The 19348-nt window shown below is 55.0% G+C and overlaps 4 protein-coding genes across 5 annotated transcripts; 1 reads left to right on the forward strand and 3 right to left on the reverse strand.

Moving 5' to 3' along the window:
- Positions 1 to 22: 22 nt before the first annotated feature.
- On the reverse strand, positions 23 to 3915 carry GFUS (GDP-L-fucose synthase). Of its 2 annotated transcripts, XM_084283117.1 has the most exons (11): positions 3854 to 3915; positions 2709 to 2870; positions 2503 to 2617; positions 2200 to 2328; positions 1856 to 1929; positions 1519 to 1652; positions 1366 to 1430; positions 1185 to 1251; positions 992 to 1071; positions 654 to 753; positions 23 to 557 (listed from the first exon to the last, which is right to left on the reverse strand). In XM_084283117.1, the coding sequence occupies exons 2-11, from the start codon at positions 2858 to 2860 to the stop codon at positions 502 to 504; spliced, it is 972 nt and encodes a 323-aa protein (XP_084139243.1). In that variant the 5' UTR covers positions 2861 to 2870; positions 3854 to 3915; the 3' UTR covers positions 23 to 501. The 2 variants fall into 2 exon arrangements, 1 of the variants encoding a protein (XP_084139243.1); XR_014618254.1 differs by lacking the exon at positions 23 to 557 and having other exon boundaries at positions 1816 to 1929.
- An 8410-nt stretch (positions 3916 to 12325) lies between these two features.
- Positions 12326 to 12646, reverse strand: LOC311206045 (feather keratin 1-like; the record flags this gene model as incomplete). The annotated part of the gene is made up of 1 exon (XM_084281201.1): positions 12326 to 12646. The coding sequence occupies one exon, from the start codon at positions 12644 to 12646 to the stop codon at positions 12326 to 12328; it is 321 nt and encodes a 106-aa protein (XP_084137327.1).
- Positions 12647 to 14733: 2087 nt separating this feature from the next.
- Positions 14734 to 15054, forward strand: LOC311206263 (feather keratin 1-like; the record flags this gene model as incomplete). The annotated part of the gene is made up of 1 exon (XM_084281516.1): positions 14734 to 15054. The coding sequence occupies one exon, from the start codon at positions 14734 to 14736 to the stop codon at positions 15052 to 15054; it is 321 nt and encodes a 106-aa protein (XP_084137642.1).
- Positions 15055 to 17801: 2747 nt separating this feature from the next.
- On the reverse strand, positions 17802 to 18122 carry LOC311206901 (feather keratin 1-like; the record flags this gene model as incomplete). Its single annotated transcript, XM_084282692.1, has 1 exon — positions 17802 to 18122. The coding sequence occupies one exon, from the start codon at positions 18120 to 18122 to the stop codon at positions 17802 to 17804; it is 321 nt and encodes a 106-aa protein (XP_084138818.1).
- Between the last annotated feature and the right edge of the window lie 1226 nt (positions 18123 to 19348).

Genomic DNA, 19348 nt, shown 5'->3' on the forward strand with positions numbered 1-19348 from the left:
TTATAGCTATTTATTTTCCCTCTTCTGGTTCCTTTCTCCCCCCAGGAGCTGCTGGGAGCTATGGGGCTGTCCCCACCCCGTTGTGCTTACCCCATGCACCACCCCACTCCTGTGCTGCAGGACCAGCCCCGATCAGCTTCTCTTTATTACAGCCTAATTACATGTAATTAGCAGCAGCCAATTAGCAGCAGCTTCCAGCCTCTGCCCTGGGGGAGGAACACGGCCAGTGGTGGCTGCTACTGCCCCATTTGGGGTCCACCAGCACTTTTGGGGTCCCCAATCCTCCCCCTACCTGAGCACGAGGTCTTTTTCCTTCGCCTTTTCTACCTAAGATGCTACTTTTGATTATTTTTTTCCACTCTTCCCCGCTCGCCCTCAAGCCTAACCAGCACCCCGGTCCCCCTCTGGCTTTGGAAATGTCACCGTCACCCCCCGAACCCTGTCCCCTGCCCCAACAGGGGACAACCCTGAGTCGAAGAGGATGCGCAGAGCGCTGCTCCCTCACTTCCTCGCGCTGGCGTAGTTGGCGCTGAACCAGGCGCAGGTCTCCTGCACGGCTGGGGAAGGAGAGGAGAGGATTTTTGGGGATGGGGGCGCGATGGGGTGGCCGTACCCTTTGCCCTCGGCGCCCCCTTTTTTTTTTTTTTTCTCACCTTGTTTAAAGGGGGTGAACTGGAAGCCGGGGAGGTAGCGCCGGAGCTTGGCGTTGCTGGCTGTCTTCTTGAACTGCCCGTCCGCCTTGGTGGTGTCAAACTGGCACGGGGAGGGAGGTTAAGGGGAAAAAAAAAAAAAAAAAAAAAAAAAAAAGGGGAAAATTTGGAGGCTAGCGGGGTGAGGTTGCGCTCTGTGCCCCCTTACATCCTGGATGGGGATGCTCCGGGCACGGCTTTGCCCTGGTGTCCGCGTTGGGGGGGCTCTGCTGTGACCCCACAGTCCCTGGTGGGATTTGGGGCGCCCCCCTTTGCTCCAAAAGCCTTGCCCTAAAGGATACGATCAGCTCTCCTTTGAAGTCCATGGCCTCCACGATGGCATCCGCCGCCTCCTTGATGGAGACCTCATCTTCTTCGCCCACTGGGGAGAACGGGGATGAGCTGAGGCTTTTTTTATTATTATTATTTTTATTTTTATTATTTTTTTTTCCCCCCCTTCCTTCTCCCTCTTGGAAGGGGGCAGCTGCTTCTCACCTGACAAGATGATGGGCTCCACCTCCTCGTATTCCCGCAGCACCCAAAGGAAGAGCCGGGCCAGATCCTGATGAGAGGAGTCGAGTTGTTGGGTTTTTAGGGGGGTGGCTGCTCCCCCCCCCAGCCCCAGGACAACCCCAGGAGGGCTCAGCCTGGCTTGAAATCCAAGCTCCACACCTACCAGAGAGTAGATGAACTGCCTCCGGGGCTTCCCTGTGCCCCAAACGGTCAAAGCAGAGCCCGATTCTGCAGGAGAACAGAGAGAGCATCCAGACCATGGCTACCCATCCCAAAAATTAAAACCCCAACCCCCAAAATGCCCCCAAATGCTCACGTTTGGCCAGGTACACCTTGTGGATGAGCCCCGGCAGCACGTGGCCGTCCTCGATGTTGAAGTTGTCGTGGGGCCCGAAGATGTTGGTGGGGATGACGGCGGTGAAGCGGCAGCCGTGCTGCTCGAAATAGCCCCTGGGGGGGGAGAGCATGGGGTGAGTGCCATCCCATAAAGCAATATCTTGGGGTTTTCCCCCTGTGTTCCCTGGCAGCTCTGGCTGCTGAGCTCAGGTGTCTCCCCAGCCCCATTAGGCAGCCCTGGAGGTTTCCCCTGCCCTGGTATTTATAGGATGCTCACAGCCCTCTGGCACCGGGATGGGTCTCCTGTGGCCCCGCACCTATTCTGGACGTCGATCATCCTCTTGGCGTAGGAGTAGCCGAAGTTGGAGCTGTGGGGTGGCCCGTTGTGGATCTGGGGACAGGAGAACAGAGAAACCCAGTGGGAATTCAGCAGCCACCTCCTGCCTCATGCTATGGGAGCCGTGTGGGGTCAGAAACTCAGCGCAATTTTGGATGTGGGCAGCTGGGGTGGTTTTTCACCCTGCTGCACACCTCGGAGAAGCCAAAAATGCTCCACGGAGAGGTTTTGCCCACGGATGGGCTGGATAAAAAGGGTAGGGATTGGCAAAACTGTGCCAGGACCTGGCTGCATCCCCACGTGTGAGGGGATGGAGACCCTCACCATGGTCTCATCGATGGGGTACGTCGTCTTGTCCGGGAAAATGCAGGTGGAGAGGCAGGAGACCACCTTCTGCACCCCGCACTCGTAGGCCGAGTGCAGGACGTTGTCGTTGATGTGGACGTTTCTCCTCTGGGGACAGAGAGAGAGAGAAATTCGTCAGCGGCATCCTCAGCGGGTGGAGCTGGAGGGGGGGAACCCCAAAACCCTGCGCTCTGTAGGGTGCAGGCTACAGAAACCAGAGCAGATGTTTCGGCTCCAGGACGGAGCAAACTGGGTCTCGGGACCCCAACGCTGCGTGCTCACCCAGAAATCCAGGTTGCAGCGGATGTTTTTGAAGAGGCCCCCGACCATGGCCGCCAGGTGGACGACGTGGGTGGGTTTGTGCTTCTCGAAGAGGGCTTTGGTCTCCGCGGCGCTCCTGGCGGGACGAAATCGCGGGGTTTGGTGGGGTGTGGGACAAAAAGGAGCACGGTAAGGGGGAGGGGGGGGGGGGGGTCACCCAGACTCACGTTAGGTCGGCGTCCTTGGAGGACACGAAGAGCCACTCCTCATCCGGCCGCCCCTCTCCATCTGCCACCACCTTCTGGATGGCTCTGCCCACCAAGCCGGTGCCACCCGTCACCAGGATGCGCTTGGACTTCGGCCCCGCCGCCTCCGTCATGGCCACAGCCCTGTGCCACGAGGGGAGAAGGAGAGGAAAAGGGGGGGAGCTAAGGCAGAGCCACCTTAGGGGGTCCCATTTGGGACCACCGAGGCGGCCCCGACCCTGGCACCGGCACCGGTGCAGCCGGGTGAGCCGGTGGGCTTTTTTCTTCTGCCTTCGAGCTGCTGCAGCCAGCAGGGACAGAAAGGAAAATGAAAGCGGTGTGCCTGGCGGTGCCGCTCCCGGGGGCGGCAGAAACTCGTCAGCTGCAGTCGCTAATTAATGGGAACGGGGTGGCGGCCCGCGGGCTCGTGTGCAGGTGGCTGTGGGACACGGCCACACGGTGCCACGCGGCACCGGGATGGCACGGCCTCCCGGAAACAGCTGCGGGCCCCCCCCCACCTTGCACCCTAAAACATGGGGATGCGACCCCCCCACTGCACCCCAAATCGCAGGGCTGCACACCCACACCTCCCTGTGCGCCCCAAATCCCAGAGCTGCGCCCCTCTGCACCCCAAATCCCCCCCAACACCCACCCTGCACCCCCCAATCCTACTGTTGCCCCTCCCCACGGCGCCCCCCGCACCCCAAATCCCATACAGCCCGCCCCCCAGGAACTCCCCCATTCTTTGTAGGGGGCTCAGGCCCCGCACCCCCCTTAGGGTCTTTCCCCTCCCTGCTCCCCCCCAAACCCCAGGGGTGCCCCCACTCCTTTGGCACCACCACAAACAGGGGTCTCCCTCCCTCGACCCCCTAGAGGGGGGGTGCCCTCTGCTCCCACCCCCCCTAAAACTTGACGGGGGGGGTCCCCCACCTGTGCCCCCTCCCTATTTCAGACGATCCCACCCCACCCCGTGTTGGGAGCGACCCCCATCACCACCCCACCCCCGGCACCCCCATTCCCCAAGCCCACCCTGGGCGCGGAGGGGGGGAAGGGAAGGCGGAGAGCTCCCCAACCCCGGGTACCCCCACCTCGGGGGATTTCCCCCCCCCCGTTATAGGGCTCCCCACCTGCCTCAGCACGGCTCGGCTCAGCTCAGCCCAGCCGCGCTTCCTTGGCCGTCACCGGGCGCCGCCGCTCGGCTCCTCGGGAAATGGAGTCCAAGCAGCGGGGGCGGGCACCGAGGCGGGGTGGGGGGGCGTGGGGGGAGGAGGTGGCATCGGTGTCCCTCGGCTGCGCAAGAGGGGACAGGTTGGGGACCGGCATCGCGGCTCCTTGCTCGCCGGAGAGCCTTGCGCACGGACGCGCAAATGCGCACTTTACGCGCGGGCACGCTCCCGCGGAGCTGCACTCGCACAGGCGTGAGCGCGCACAGGCGCGTGGCAGCTCACGCGCGTGCACACGCGTGTGCACGCCCTCATACACACCTGCATACACACGCGTGTGCGCGCCCGCACGCGTGTGCGCGCTCCCCAGGGGCACTGCCCAGGGGACCCCCCCAAGGCAACGCAGGGTGCCCTGACCCCCCCCCCCCCTCCCAAAGGCACCTGAAGGTTTTGGGGTAACTCAAGCTGAAGGTTTTAGGGGAACCTCAGCCCCCCCTGCAGGTCTCGCCTCCAGGACCATCGTGGTTTCCTAGGAAAGAGCCCCAAATCTGCTCCTCTGCTTGCCCTGAAGCTTTCACCGCTGAGATTTCACCCGGGGGGTGGCCCAGCTTGGAGCTGGCACCCCAGCTGGGGGTGCTGGGCAAAGCCCCCCTGGCCAGAAGGTTGGGATCTGGTGGGAACATCATTATGGGGGGCACGAGCAGCATCCCACGTCCTCCCCCTGGGCTTTCCATCAGGCAACAGTGCAGGGGAAAGGGGTGCGCAGCCTCCATCCCCTCCTCCCCAAAGCAAGGGCTCGCCCAGCTCTTAAAAAAGTATTTTAACAAGCACCTTTAATGCACTGAAGAGGAGATTAAAACCCAGCAGGGCTTTCTGGTGGGCGGGGGAAGGTTTTAAAGCCCCTCCAAGCTGGCTCGTCCTTTGGGATTTCTGCTAAGCGAAGGCAGGGCCCTGCACTGCTCTTGATTAAGACATTGAAGAATGGGGCTAAGGGACACCCAGGCAGGATTTCCCACTTCTCTTCCAAAGACGTGGTCCCCTTATGGAGGAGTAGTAAAATATCTCAGCTTTTTATGCCTTTTCTCCCTCTTTCTTTCTACTGGGTGAGCCCTGGAAGGGGAACAACCCTTTTTCCTTTGGGGAAATCTGAGGAAAAGCAATTTCTTTGGGGACCCCCTTCCTGGAGCTCTTTATTTTTTTTTTTCTTTTTTCCCCAGCGCACCAAAGGATGTCACCTTGTCCTGTTTGTGCTGTGCTGCGTGGAAGTATCCGGCCCTCCTCTCCCAGCTGGGTGAGTCCCAGACTAACCCCACGGCCACAGGGTCCTGCCTGCCCAAGAAGGGTCACAGAAAAGGGGCACGGCAATGGGATAAACCTGGGGGTCTGGTGGCTCCACAGACAGGCATTTCTGGGGAAAGAGGCCCCACCACTTGTCCCTGAGCCATGGTGCCACTTCACGGGGTGGGACATTTGGGGATTAGCCCCTCGCCTTGCTCAGAGCAGCCCCCAGCCCTCCCAGGGCTTTCCCAACTCCAACATCCCCCTCCTGGGAGCCACTCCAGCCCCGCTGCTCTTTCCCCCATGAAACACGCCGGCTGATTTTACACCTGGAGCCCGTGAAGAGGCATAGAGGGTTGAAGCTGCCTCGCCATGCGAGGCAATGCCTCGTTTGCCCTGCAAACCTCTTTCATCCTCCAGCAGACGCCAAGAAGAAACCTCATCCCGGTGTTTTCTGCGCGGCCCCTCCACCTGCCCCAGCCCAAGGCAGGGGGATGAATCGCAGCCGCCCCACATCCAGCTGCATCCACGCTTCCAGCTCGCCGCAGCCGGTGGCTTGCGGTAAAATTAGCCGAGCCAGGGAAATGCAAAAAAGGCCAGGAAAGGCTCTCCAGGTGCCTGTGGGTGGAGAACGGCTTCCTGCCGTACCCCGAGGCCTTCGGAGAGTAATCACGGGTAACTCCTGTTCCTGCCAAGGCATTGCCACGTGCAGCTGGAGCTGCAGTCCGGCGCCTGGACCGCTGAGCCGCCCACCGCCCCGCCGCCTTCCTGGGCGGCCGCGGCGCTGGATTTGAGCATGGCAGCGCTGGAAGCAATGTTAGGGCAAGGAAGGAAGGGGAAGATCACAGGGAGAGGTGTAAACGTGCACTGACCGCACGGGATGGGGCAGGCTCTCTTGCTTCTGAAACCTGGGCTTTTGGTACAATCCAGCAAGATCTGTCGAGTATGGAAGCGTGGAGCAGACCCCGTAGCTCAAGCAGAGAGGTCTCCAGGGTGGCACAACCCGGAGACCTCGCAGCAGCCAGGGGAAAGCTTGGGCGGCTTTGTCAGATCCAGCAGCAGCTGGAGAGCCCACTGCCTTCGCCTGCTGCCTCATTTCTGCAACGAAGCTTCCTCGTGGGTGACCTATTTCTCTCCAACTGGTCTGGTTTCGGCTCCAGCCCTTCTCTGCCCTCCCCGTTCCACCCAGGGAAGTGGGGAAGATGGAGCCAAGCCACCCAGATGCTGCCCACCCCGGGGTGGGAGCCAGCTCGAAGCGATGATTCAAGGAACAACGGCCACGGCTTGCCCCAGATCCAACCCCCCACCCCCCGTCCTTGCTCTTGCTAATGATGGGAGGTTTCTCTGCATATGAAATACGAACCAATCGCAATTCAAATGAAGCATTTCTGGCCTTGGGTATAAATAAAAGGTATAAATCTGACTCCTCGCAGGCTCCTGGCTTGCGTGGAGCGGCTGCTGTGCGCTAATGCCCTCGCCACCGCTTCGCCTTTGGCCCTGCCGAGTCCAGTCCTCCCGAGGGAGACGAGGGAAAGACCCCGCGTGGCTGCAGGCTGTGACCACTCTGTGATGAGTTTTGGGCCAGCTGAGAGTCACAACGCGAGTCAGACACTGGGAGAGGTGCCACCCGCTCCACCTGTAGCTCAGGAGGGTGAAGGTGGACCTGCTCCGGCAGGTTTCTCCTGCTGCGTGCCTGGCTTGGGGTCTCCTAAGGATGAGGTACAGCAAATACCCAGGCTGGGCAGGGAAAAGCCAAGGCGACCTCGCCTCTGGCTCCCCTGGGGGCTGCTGGCACGAGGGTGGATGGGAGGGAAGCGTGCGCCGGTCCATCCATGCTGCCAGGAGGTGGGGGATCTGGGTGGAGGACAACGTGGCTGTGAGCCTCCTCCCAAGCGCTCCCTGAACCCGTCTGAGCTGACTGTGCCCGAAACGAGCAGCTCTGGAGCAAGTTTGGGCTCAGACGGCCTCTGAAGCATGAGGCAGACATCCCGCTGGGCCTGGCTGCTCAGGCATGTCACAGGGCTGCAGAGAGACGAGATCGGCACCCGTTCCAGTCCAAGGGTTGACGTCGAGCTGGCAGAACTCCAAGGAGAACAACTCTCTCATAAGAGCAGGTAATAAGATTTATATATTTTTTTTTCCTTGTATTGAATAGAGATTAGTAGAAGATGAACTGAAATAAACCCCTCAAGGCCAACGAGGCACGTCTCCAGGGGAGATGAGCTATCTGCACTAAATCACGGCATGAAAACGCCAAGCAGATCCAAGCCCATTCCTCCTCTCTTTGCCTGGCTCCGAGGCAGGTGATGCTTGGTTTTGATTTCAGGGAAGGCCTTTGTTCCCAGCAAAAGCTTCGTCTTTGAAATGAGGCCGACTGCAGCTGTGTGCCGAACTCTCCAGCGCTCTGGACTCCAGCTGCTGCGGAGAGGTTCTCTAAATTTGCTTTTGATGAATATTTCAGTGCTGCCAATAGCCCCGGAGACTGCAAGTCTCACCCCAGAGCTCACCTGTTTTGCAGGAGCCTTCCTGCACGGCAGGAATTACAGAGAGCAAAAACTGAAAATAAAAATTAAAAAAAAAAAAAAAAAAAAAAGAGAAGAAAAAGTGAACAGCAACGGTGATGGGCAACTGGAGGAGGAGGGAGGTGGTAGTATTCAAAGATCAGTGTTTGAGTACCCAACATGGGAAGGTGGCACAAGGGAAAGTGCCTTCACCCCACCAGCTCTTACCCGTGCAGCCCCATAGGAGTCCCATCTCCACAGCAGAGCAGGGTCTTGTTCCTGTTCCTGGTCCCCAGCGTCCCCATACGATGCCTTGGGGACCCCTTTGTGGGGAGGATGGTGACCGGGAGCTTCCTGCATGGGTACCTCGGGGACACTGGGGCAGAAGGATGGTGACTTGTGTGAGAAAAAAACTCAGTAATTTTCTCAGACAGGGTCTTCTGTAAAGCTATTTTCTTTGTGATTGCAATGGCAGGAGTACACAGGAAAAGGATATCATAACCCTATATTCCCTAGTACCCAACGCTCAATTCCTCCCCTGGTTCCTCACTACAGGTTCACAAACTACTCAACGCACTTCTGTACCATAAACGTACAATTTTATTTGTCCAACCGTTCATTTCTCCTTTTTCCTTTTATTTATTATTTTTCCTTCTTCTCTCATGACTAGAGGGCCCATGGTTTTTGCTTTTACCAATTTCATACTGCTCATCCTGTTTTTCTTACTACCCTCCTTATTTTGGGACTGTGGCTCCTTCCCCTTATCTTCTTAACGTACTCCTCACTGCTATGCTGCACAATCACTCTTGAATATGAAAGGTTGGTGGATTTTTTCACTGCAAAAACACATTCTGCTGCAAAAACACCACTTTGTTTCTCACACTTGGGGTCCCCTACACAGGTGGCCCAGGGACCTTGCAGGAGTCAGGTTGGTGGCCTGATGGTCACCTGGGCATCCCCCCAACACAGATCATTTGGTGACCCTGTAGCAAGAAGTGACCAAGGCCTGAGGACTCCCGTGTAGGCAGAATGGGAACCACACGGCGGGGTGGATGGTGGAACAAGGACCCTCTGCTTGGTCAGCTGAGGACTCCATGGCAAGGGGGTGGTGACATGGGCACCTTGCATGGCTTTAGCAGGGTCCTCACAGCAAGGGGGACCATGTGAGGATGACCGTGGTTCCCCACAGGGAGAGGACACCGTGTCATGGAGACTCCTAGGCGGTTGGACACCAAAGGGAGATCGTGGCAGGGGAATCATGACAAGACCATGAACAGGTCTCCCTGGCGTCTTGCAGCACAGCCAAGATGAACAGTACGTGTTGAGGTATTGACTGCAGCTTTTGGGTGTTACCTTAATGGGGCATTTTGCTTTTCTTCAACCCTTCTAATCTCCCTAATATCTGTACGTGCAGTATTTTGTCTGTTTTTCAGCAGTATTTCTAGCCATTTGTTTCCTCACTTGCCCCCACCGCAGCCCAGCAGTTGTTTGGCGGGCAGTTTGGTCAAGATTATGTCCTTATTTTACGGGGAGGTGTTGATTGTGGGGTCCTGGTGGGCACTTTCTGGAAGCTTCCAGAAGCTTCTGCAGGTGCTGGGGCTGCCAGGTGCCCTATGACTGGCAGGCTCTGGTTGTTAGCTGCCTGCTGGGGCTGTGAGTGCCCAGCTCTGCTGAGGGCAGAGGCTGGTGGCATTGCTCGAGGAGGAATGTGAGCCACAGGAATAGCAGCCTGGTTAGTGATGGCCTTTATGGTCTCTTGGGGGGGTGGTTGAGTGTCATGGGGTGAGGCCATTTCTCTGTCTTTGCTGAGCCTGGAGTGGGATTGAATAGAATAGTTCAGGTGGAAGGGACCTTCAAAGATTATCCAGTCTAACTGCCTAGCCACTTCTGGGCTAACCAAAAGTTAAAGTTAAAGACATGGATCTATTGTAGCAGGTTCAGAGGAGGGACACAAAAGTGATGAGAAGGCTAAAACACCTCTTAAAAACTGAGAGAATTGTGTTCTCACAGAAGAGGGCTTTGGGGAGATCTCATTGTGGCCTTTAAGTATTAAAGGAAGCCTATAAGAAAGATGGAAAAGAGCTTTTTACCTGTAGTGATAGCACAAAATGTAACGGTTTTCAAAAAGGAGGATGGATTTAGATTAGCTATTAGGAAGACATAATTTACTGTGAGGGTGGTGAGACACTGGAACGGGTTGCCCACAGAAGCTGTGGAAGTGTTCAAGGTCAGGAGAGTGGAGCCAGGCTCTTCTCGGTGACACCCATTGATAGGACAAGGGGCAATGGGTGTAAGCTGGAACAAAGGAGGTTCCACTTAAATATGAGACAACAATTTTTTACGTTGAGGGTGACAGAACACTGGAAGAGGCTGCCCAGGGGGGTTGTGGAGTCTCCTTCTCTGGAGACTTTCAAAAACCTCCTGGATGTGTTCCTGTGTGACATGATTTAGGTTTTCCTGCTCAGGTAGGGGGCATGTGACTAGATGATCTTTCAGGGTCCCTTCCAATCTCTAATATTCTGTGATTCTGTGAAAAAGCAATGTTGTTGGTACCACTGTGAGAGCATATTTAACTGAACTTCCCCTGCGGCACATGGAGAGTCCCCTGGTGGAGCAGGCTGTGCCCCTGCAGCCCATGGGTCCCACATGGAGCAGAGCTCCACGCTGCAGCCCCCCCATGGGTGGAGGAGCCCCCGGTGGAGCAGGTGGATGTGGCCTGGAGGAGGCTGCGGCCCATGGAGAGCCCCCACAGGAACAGGCTCCAGTCTGGACCTGCAGCCCATGGGAGACCCACGTTGGAGCAGTTTGCTCATGATTGATGACCCTGGGGTATGGACCCATATTTGGAGCAGTTCTTGAAGAGCTGCTGCCTGTGGGAAGCCCACACAGGATCAGTTCAGGAAGGATGGCAACATAAGGGGAGGGACCCCACCTTGGAGCAGAAGAAGAGAGTGACCCAGAAGGAGCGGTGGAGATGAAGTGTTACAGACTGATCACAGCCCCCATTCCTCCATTACCCTTTGTCGCTCAGTGGGGAGGAGGTGGAAGAGGTTGGATGGGTGAAAGGCATTTTTAGTTTGTTCTCGTTGTCTCTCACTTCTCTAGTTTGTTAACAACAGTTAATATATTTCTCTCATCTCCCTATACTGAGTCTGTTTTGCCTGTGACGGTAATTGTTGAGTGATCTCCCTGCCCTTATCTCAATATTTGAGCGTTTTTCATTATATTTTCGCCCCCTTTCCCTTTGAGGAGAGGGAGTGAGAAAACAGTTGTGGTGGAGCTCGGCTGCCCACCTGAGTAAAACCACCACAACAGAGGATTAGTTTTTGGGTCCTCATCCTTGGAGATATTGAGAACCCAACTTCACGTGGTCAGAACAGACTTCGTATGTTGTGGGAGTCCGCTCTTCTCCTGCGCTTGACATAAGTGTGGCAGAGGCTTATGAGGTCTATTATGAATCACAATAGACCTTAATGTGACCCTTCCTTGATGGGCAAATCCATGACCAAAAAGAAAGGCGGGTACCTCCTTAAAACATGTGCCTATTGAAATAATTCATGGGAAAATGATGTATCACATCAGAGTCGAAAAACTGTTTGACTACATGACAATCACGTTAACTTATAAAAAAGTTAGAGAAAAATGTGGTGGAGTATATTTTTCCCAAACTCTGCTATGATTCATGATTAACTAATGTTACATCAGTCCTGAAACTCAGATGCCCAGCTGGGTGAAACCACAACAGCCCATTTCTGTGCTTCTCTGGATTGTGCCTTGACAGAAATAGCCATGGTTGTGGAGCTGATGACCCAGTGGGTCAGGGACGGCACAAAGGTGCAAACACGATCCATGAGGAGTCTCGCACCATACTGTGTCTGTGTGAGGGACAACTCTGTTAAATAATACTGGCCTCAATAGAGACCCCAGAGGGACACCACTCCTCCCTGGTGTCCACCTGGGCACCGAGCTGTTGAGAGCAACTCTTGAGATGTGACCATGCACACAACTCCTTATCTGATGAGTGGCCCATCATATCTTTCCATGGTAGTGAGAAGGAGCTATGTAAGAGCCTCGTCCAAACACTTCTTGAACACCAAGAGGCTTGGACCCTGATGGCCACTTGAGCCCTGCTTTTTGTTCTTTTTGTCGGGTGAAGTTAGAAGAGCGTTGGGAGAAGAAAGCAAGAGGAGGCACCTGAGGATATAGGATGCAGATTGATTTTATTGAGGAAAACATGAAACAGAGGGAGCGTCAAGGTGCACATTCTGAGGTGCCTGAAGGGCGACCACCAGCCTGTGTGCCTTGCGCAGAGCAGATTTTCCCAGAGCCCCAAGGTCTCCCTACTCCGTGGTAGGAGCAGCCCCAGAAGGTTTCCGGAGGGATTGTGCTAGTGAGCAAGGCATTGCAGCAGAGAGTAGCGGTGGTAGGTGGTGGTGCTATGGAAAGGAGAAAAAAGAAGAAAGAAGGAGGTATGTTGGCCATGTTTCCTGACAGCAAGGGCTGGCCCCTTCCTTCCTTGCTGGCTTTCTTGTGCCATGGAATGATGAGCCGAAGCCGGTGAGCCCGTGTGCCATGAGCGGCACAGAGGAGCGTCCTCAGCCTGAGAGCTGGCTTGCACGGTGTTGGAGGCTGCTGTCAGGGGTGTTGGCCTGGGTCCTTAGCAGGGGTAGCAGGCTCTTCCACCAGAGAAGCAGCCCAGGCCTCCGAAGCCATAGCCCCCAAAGCCAAAGCCTCCGAAGCCTCCAGAGGAGATGGGCACTCCCTGGGCACTGAGGTTGCTGCCCACGGCAGCTGATGCGGAGGATCCAACGGCGGTGTTCTGGGGGAAGGAGCTGAGGATGGGTCCTGGCAGGGTGACCAGCACGGCAGGAGGCTGGATGACGACGCGGGAGTCCTCGCACTGCCTGACACAGGGCTCGTTGCAGCTGTTAGCCAGCGGGGTGGGTCCGCAGGGGTTGCAGAAGTTGTAGCAGGACATGTCTGTGTTGTGGAGGGTGCCTGGAAGAGAGGGTGTTGTGAAGGCTGAGGGTGTTGGGCGTGTGTGGAGCGGTGGTGGGGGAGGCCAAGGGGGTAGGGAGCCTAGGGTAGTGTGGAGCATGGCTTTGGGGAGGCAGAAAGGCTGCAGAGGCTGGGGGCAGAGGGCGTGTGGAGAGATGGGTCAGATGGGGCAGGCAAAGGTTGGGAGTGGGGTTCAGGCTCACCTTGTTGGTCGCAGGGGAGAAGGTGTCGGGAGGAGTGTGTGAGGGTGCGAGGCGCAGGGCCGGCTTTTATGCCGGTCCTTGAGTGCCTGGGGGCAAGAGAGCCTTTGCGCACAACAGCATTTTGCAAGAGCCGCTCTTGTATACCAAAGCCTGGCAAGTAATGAGGTGGGGTGTGCTGTTCTTCCCGCAACTCTACCTTTTCATTTCCTCCTGTTTTCCTCCTGATGAGTTGTCCATTCCAAAGTCCATTGTTGTCCATTCCAAATCTAGTGATTCCTTTGGAATGAAAAAATTAGAAGTTCAAATATGTATTGTCTCAAATGTTTACTGTCTGACTAAAATTGCCTTGTGTTTAGTAAGGAGTGGTATCAGTCACTTCTAGTCCTCAGGAACCGCTCACAAATCCTGTGATATTCAACAATTAATTGAAAATGTGACGTGAGGGAGCTCTATCAGTTCATGGATGCAAACTTTTTGGTTTCCACCTGAGCTGAGGAAGTATTCGATCCCTGCTAAATACCCGTGTCAACAAGACCCATGTCAACTGCCAGACAGTCATGTTCCTTGACCAGCCAGCAGTGCTTTTGATTTATCCCAGGACATGGTTTGCTCTTTTGGCTACAAGGGCACACTGTTGACTCATACTCATCTTGCTGTCAACTAGAATCCCCAGATCCCTTTCCACAAGGCAGCTCTCCAGCTCTCTCATCTCCCATTCTGTACATATTGCCAGGGTGCCCTGTACCAAGTGCCAAATATGACAATTAGTCTTCAACTTCATGGGATTGGTGGTTGCACAGCCCTGTGGTCTATCAAGATCTCTCTCGACAACATTGAGGGAGACAACAGCAACTCCTTATTTCCTATCATCTGCAAACTTACCTAGTATGCATTTGAGACTTATATCCAGATCATTTACAAAAACATCACAGAGAACTGGGTCCAAAATTAAGACCTGGTGAACCCCACTAGTGACTGGCTGCAAGACTCATATAACCCCATTTACTACAACCCTTTGAACTTGACCAGTCAGCCAACAGTCCACCAACTGTGTTATGTATTTATATAACTACATGCTAGACATTTTGTTCCGGAGGATGTTGTGAGAAACAGTATCAAAAGGTTTGCTGAAATCCAAAGAAATTGCATGTACTGCCTTCCTTTGGTCAATTAGATGGGTAACCTTGTCGTAATAGGAAGTGGCTGCACCTCATGCCCACTGTATGCAGGAAGCCCCTCTTGACAATGAAGCCGCAACCACACCACATGAGAGCAGCACCATGACCTCACTGAAAACACCACTCCTCTCCTATGCTTGGGTCACGTCTTCTGCCCGCCCTGACATGCACCTTCAAGAGCAATCCCTTGGCCTCTAATAATTACTTTCACGTGAAAGGTACAACCATTGCCAAATAGATGTCCTCAAGAGGAGGATGTGAAAATTGAGTGTTGCAGGATCAAAAACACACCCCACCTCATTACTTTCCAAGCTTTGACATGTAAGAGCAGGTCATGCCAAATGCTGTCATGCGCAAAGGCTCTCTTGCCCCATGGGCACTCAAGGACCAGCATAAAAGCTGGCCCTGCACCTCACACCCTCACACACTCCTCCCGACGCCTTCTCCTCTGCGAACAACAAGGTGAGCCTGAACCCCGATTCCCTCCTTCGCCCACCCCACCAGGCCTGTCTTTCCATACGCCCTGTGACCCCAACCTCAGCAGCCCTTCCAGCTTCCCACCCCCATGCTCCCCACAACCCCAGGCCTCCCCACTCCCTTGGCCTCCCCCACCACCGCTCCACACACCCAGAACACCTTCCACCTTCCAAACACCCTCTCTTCCAGGCACCCTCCACAACACAGACATGTCCTGCTACGACATCTGCCGCCCCTGCGGACCCACCCCGCTGGCTAACAGCTGCAACGAGCCCTGTGTCAGGCAGTGCGAGGACTCCCGCGTCGTCATCCAGCCTCCTGCCGTGCTGGTCACCCTGCCAGGACCCATCCTCAGCTCCTTCCCCCAGAACACCGCCGTTGGATCCTCCGCATCAGCTGCTGTGGGCAGCAACCTCAGCGCCCAGGGAGTGCCCATCTCCTCTGGGGGATTCGGAGGCTTTGGCTTTGGGGGCTATGGCTTTGGAGGCCTGGGCTGCTTCTCTGGCGGAAGAGCCTGCTACCCCTGCTAAGGACCCACGCCAACACCCCTGACAGCAGCCTCCAACACCGTGCAAGCCAGCTCTCAGGCTGAGGACGCTCCTCTGTGCCGCTCATGGCACACGGGCTCACCAGCCGTAGCTCATTCCATGAGCAAGAAAGCAAGAAAGGAAGGAATGGGCCATCCCATGCTGTCAGGAAACATGGCCAACATACCTCCTTCTTTTTTCCTCTTTCTCCTTTCCATAGCACCACCACCTACGGCCACTACTCTCTGCTGCTATGACTGGTTCATAAGCCAAATGCCACCATGGATTGACACTCTCTCTGCTCCTCTCCTCAGTAGGACAGGAAGATCTCAGTGCTATGGGGAAATGTGCTGTAGATGACGGAGAGCAGGTGGTGGTCACTCTAATAGGACCTCAAACCCTGGCTCTTGTATTGTTGCTCCTTCCTTTTATTTTTTTTTTCCTCTCAATAAAATCTATCTGCATCCCATCCTGACATTTGTTGTCTTTCTTTTTTCAACCCAATGTGCTTTCCGCTTTACCTACTACTAACACTTTGCTCAAGAGGCCATTGGGTGGGGTTGTAAAGGCCCACTGAACCTCCCCTCTCAAGGATGTCATCACCAACAACACAGGTGGGCACCAGCTGGTTTTCCAGCCCATCATCAATACATATGGATGACCACACTAAGGGTTGGGCACATGTCATGGAATTAGATTTCACACTGCTTTAATAGAGCAGCAATTTGGGATTTATTTTCTATTTTGAGGTATAGATGGTATGATTTTTAACAGCTCTTCATCAACCTTTATTCATCTGAGAATTTAAAAGAATTATTTTAATGGGATTTGCTACAATAGAAACAGTGACTTAAAGGCTCAAGAATGGCAAAGTTCAGCTGCGACTTACTGCAGGGTTCTTGGGGATATATAAATTCAGTCATGCACTTCCAAAATACACCCTAGAGTATACCCTAATTCCTTGTTGCTGTTTGTCTGCATCTGAGATTGTTCCTCAAGGAGATAGGCCTGAGATGCACTTCCCTTCAGGGCTATGCTGTGAGGCATACCCTTTCTCCTGGCACCAGGCAGTAACTGAATTTAGTCTGGGTCCCTTGTCTTTGTACCCGGCCATCTGGGATTTGGAACAAGAAGGAGATTCAGACTGAGCACCCTTCTCTGTGGGTTAAAATCGCCCAGCTCTCTCAACTTCTCCTCATATTGAAGAGGCTCGAGGCCCTCCAGCATCTTGTTAGCAATGCACTGGAATTGCTCCAGCCTGTCTACTTCAACCTTCCACTGGGGCGCCTCAAACGGGACAAAGGACTCCACAAGGGGCCTCACCAGTGCTGAGGAGAGATGACGGAGTGCATTCCTCAGTTTGCTGGCAACGCTCTTCCCCATGCCCTCCTGGAGCCTGGTGGCCTCTTTTGCCGCAAGGCTGCATTGCTGACTCAAGGTTCTGCTCGGTAAAGCTGACTGCCACTGTAAGTCTGGTTACATTCAATGTATCTTGAATTATCACCATCATGCATGCACACTTAATGCAATAAGCATTATAAGCACAATTACACAATCACGATCACGGATTCACAAACAAGAGAATGCACTTTCAGTCTAGTAAATTAGAAGCAACAGGAGTACAAGTCCTTGTTCACCAAAAGGCCATGCTTTGGATATCAGTTTGAGCCAGAGCTGCCCATGCAGTCTGTCAGTTCCACAATACCATCTGGTTCCTGATCCCGGAAGGGATGTCACAGAGTCTGGCCACAGTGCCTTTGCTCTGCTCCACTCTCCATACTATGTCTCTTAGACTCAGCACACCAAGATTGCCTGGTGTTACAGATACCTAGGGTTGCAGGCTTTGTTGCCAAAGACAATACCATGTAAGTACTTCATTGCATATCCTCCGCATCTGAGTCTTGATGTTTCCTCAACTCTGAACCATCACTTAAGAGGTGAACAAGTGTTTAGCCTCACTGAGACACCTCGAGCACTTATTCCAAAATTTCAAATAGTTGTCTCTCCATTTTACTGAGACATCAGTCTCACTAAACTCTCAACTAACTTCTCAAGACAAGCTAGCTGTGTGTGCAACTCTTGAGATGTGACCATGCAGGCAATTCCTTATCTGCTGAGTGGCCCGTCATGTCTTTCCCTGGTAGTGAGAAGGAACTATGTAAGAGCATTGTCCAAATGCTTCTGGAACACCAAGCGGCTTGGGCCCTGATGGCCACTTGAGCCCTGCTTTTTATTCTTTTTGTCGGGTGAAGTTGGAAGAGCGTTGGGAGAAGAAAACAAGAGGAGGCATCTGAGGATATAGGATGCAGGTTGATTTTATTGAGGAAAACATGAAACAGAGGGAGCGTCAAGGTGCACATTCTGAGGTGCCTGAAGGGCGACCACCAGCCTATGTCCCTTGCGTAGAGCAGATTTTCCCAGAGCCCCAAGGTCTCCCTACTCCGTGGTAGGAGCAGCCCCAGCAGGCTTCCGGAGGGATTGTGCTAGTGAGCAAGGCATTGCAGCAGAGAGTAGCAGCTGTAGGTGGTGGTGCTATGGAAAGGAGGAAGAGGAAAACAGAAGGAGGTATGTTGGCCATGTTTCCTGACAGCATGGGCTGGCCCCTTCCTTCCTTGCTGGCTTTCTTGTGCCATGGAATGAGCTACGGCTGGTGAGCCCGTGTGCCATGAGTGGCACAGAGGAGCATCCTCAGCCTGAGAGCTGGCTTGCACGGTGTTGGAGGCTGCTGTCAGGGGTGTTGGCCTGGGTCCTTAGCAGGGGTAGCAGGCTCTTCTGCCAGAGAAGCAGCCCAGGCCTCCGAAGCCAAAGCCTCCAAGGCCAAAGCCTCCGAAGCCGCCGGAGGAGATGGGCACTCCCTGGGCGCTGAGGTTGCTGCCCACGGCAGCTGATGCGGAGGATCCAACGGCGGTGTTCTGGGGGAAGGAGCTGAGGATGGGTCCTGGCAGGGTGACCAGCACGGCAGGAGGCTGGATGACGACGCGGGAGTCCTCGCACTGCCTGACACAGGGCTCGTTGCAGCTGTTAGCCAGCGGGGTGGGTCCGCAGGGGCGGCAGATGTCGTAGCAGGACATGTCTGTGTTGTGGAGGGTGCCTGGAAGAGAGCGTGTTGGGAAGGCGGACGGGTGTTAGGGGTGTGTGGAGTGGTGGTGGGGAGGCCAAGGGGGCAGGGAGTCCTTGGGTAGTGGGGAGCATGGCTTTGGGGAGGCAGAAGGGCTTCTGAGGCTGGGGGGATAGTAAGGCTGGGCAGACAAGGCTGGTCAGGTGGGCGAATGATGGGAGTGGGGTTCAGGCTCACCTTGTTGGTCGCAGGGGAGAAGGTGTCGAAAGGAGTGTGTGAGGGTCCTCACACACTCCATGGCACACCCAGTTGCACAGCCCCCATTCCTACCTTGCTTCATCTTCTTCAGCAACCAACACTACTCACTTCAGCTGCAAGCCAAATCCACCTCAGCCGAATGGGGACAGGCCTTGCCACTCGGCAGCCATGCCAGGACCACCCATCAACAAGGTGCTCACGGCTGCAGCCCTGCGCACCATTCATGCCTCCAATTACCTGCTGCGGGGTCCAAACCCTGCGTCTGACCATCAAACCTAGGCAGGGAAAGGGTCTCACCCTTGGACGCTCAGCACCGAACAAGACCCCAAAAGCTCTGCCTCAGTCTCCCTGACAAACCACTGCCCCTCAGCTCAGGGCTTGCAAGCTCTTAACCGGGCCTGAGAGGACAACGTCCTACAGTCGCAAACACCTCTCCTCCGCATGATCAAACTACCACCCCCAAGCTGCCACAAGAAGAAAACACGCAGCCTCCCTTCTCCCACAAAAGGATCTTTCAGGCACAAAGGCCACCAAACCACCGACCGCTGAAGAACACGCAATGTGAAAGAGAAGGAATGAACACAAGCGCTGGGAGATTGCAGGATGGCAAGGAGGAAGCGAGTGTGACATCAATGCCTGCGCCTCGCGCCCAGCTCACCTGGGAATCCCAGACCAGCCTGCATTATGGTGAGGCCAGCAAATAGGGCCCCCTCCTCGCAACAATGCAGCCGCAAACAGCACCGCATGAGTGACACGCCATGACCTCACTTCATGACACCCCACCTCTCCCATGCTTTGGCCGCGTCTGCCGACTGCCCTCAAACACACGCTCCATGCAAAGCCACCCAAATGACAACTCTTACTTAAAAGCTGCCGCCACAGCCACAGAGACAAATCCTCAACAGGAGAAAAGGACACCAGAGCGCTGTGGGAACAACAACACACCCCACCTCAATACTTGCCAGGCTTAGGCATGTAAGA

This window comes from Netta rufina, assembly GCF_964035555.1.
Source record: "Netta rufina genome assembly, chromosome: 2".
NCBI classification, from domain to species: Eukaryota; Metazoa; Chordata; class Aves; order Anseriformes; family Anatidae; genus Netta; species Netta rufina.

Excerpts from the sequence above, each read along its gene's own strand:
- GFUS (XM_084283117.1), bottom strand. The coding sequence starts at position 2,860 with ATGACGGAGGCGGCGGGGCCGAAGTCCAAGCGCATCCTGGTGACGGGT. Across the intron at positions 2,618-2,708 it reads TCCAAGGACGCCGACCTAAC|GAGCGCCGCGGAGACCAAAG; the intron begins GTGAGTCTGGGT and ends TCGTCCCGCCAG. Across the intron at positions 1,930-2,199 it reads ACCCCATCGATGAGACCATG|ATCCACAACGGGCCACCCCA; the intron begins GTGAGGGTCTCC and ends TCCTGTCCCCAG.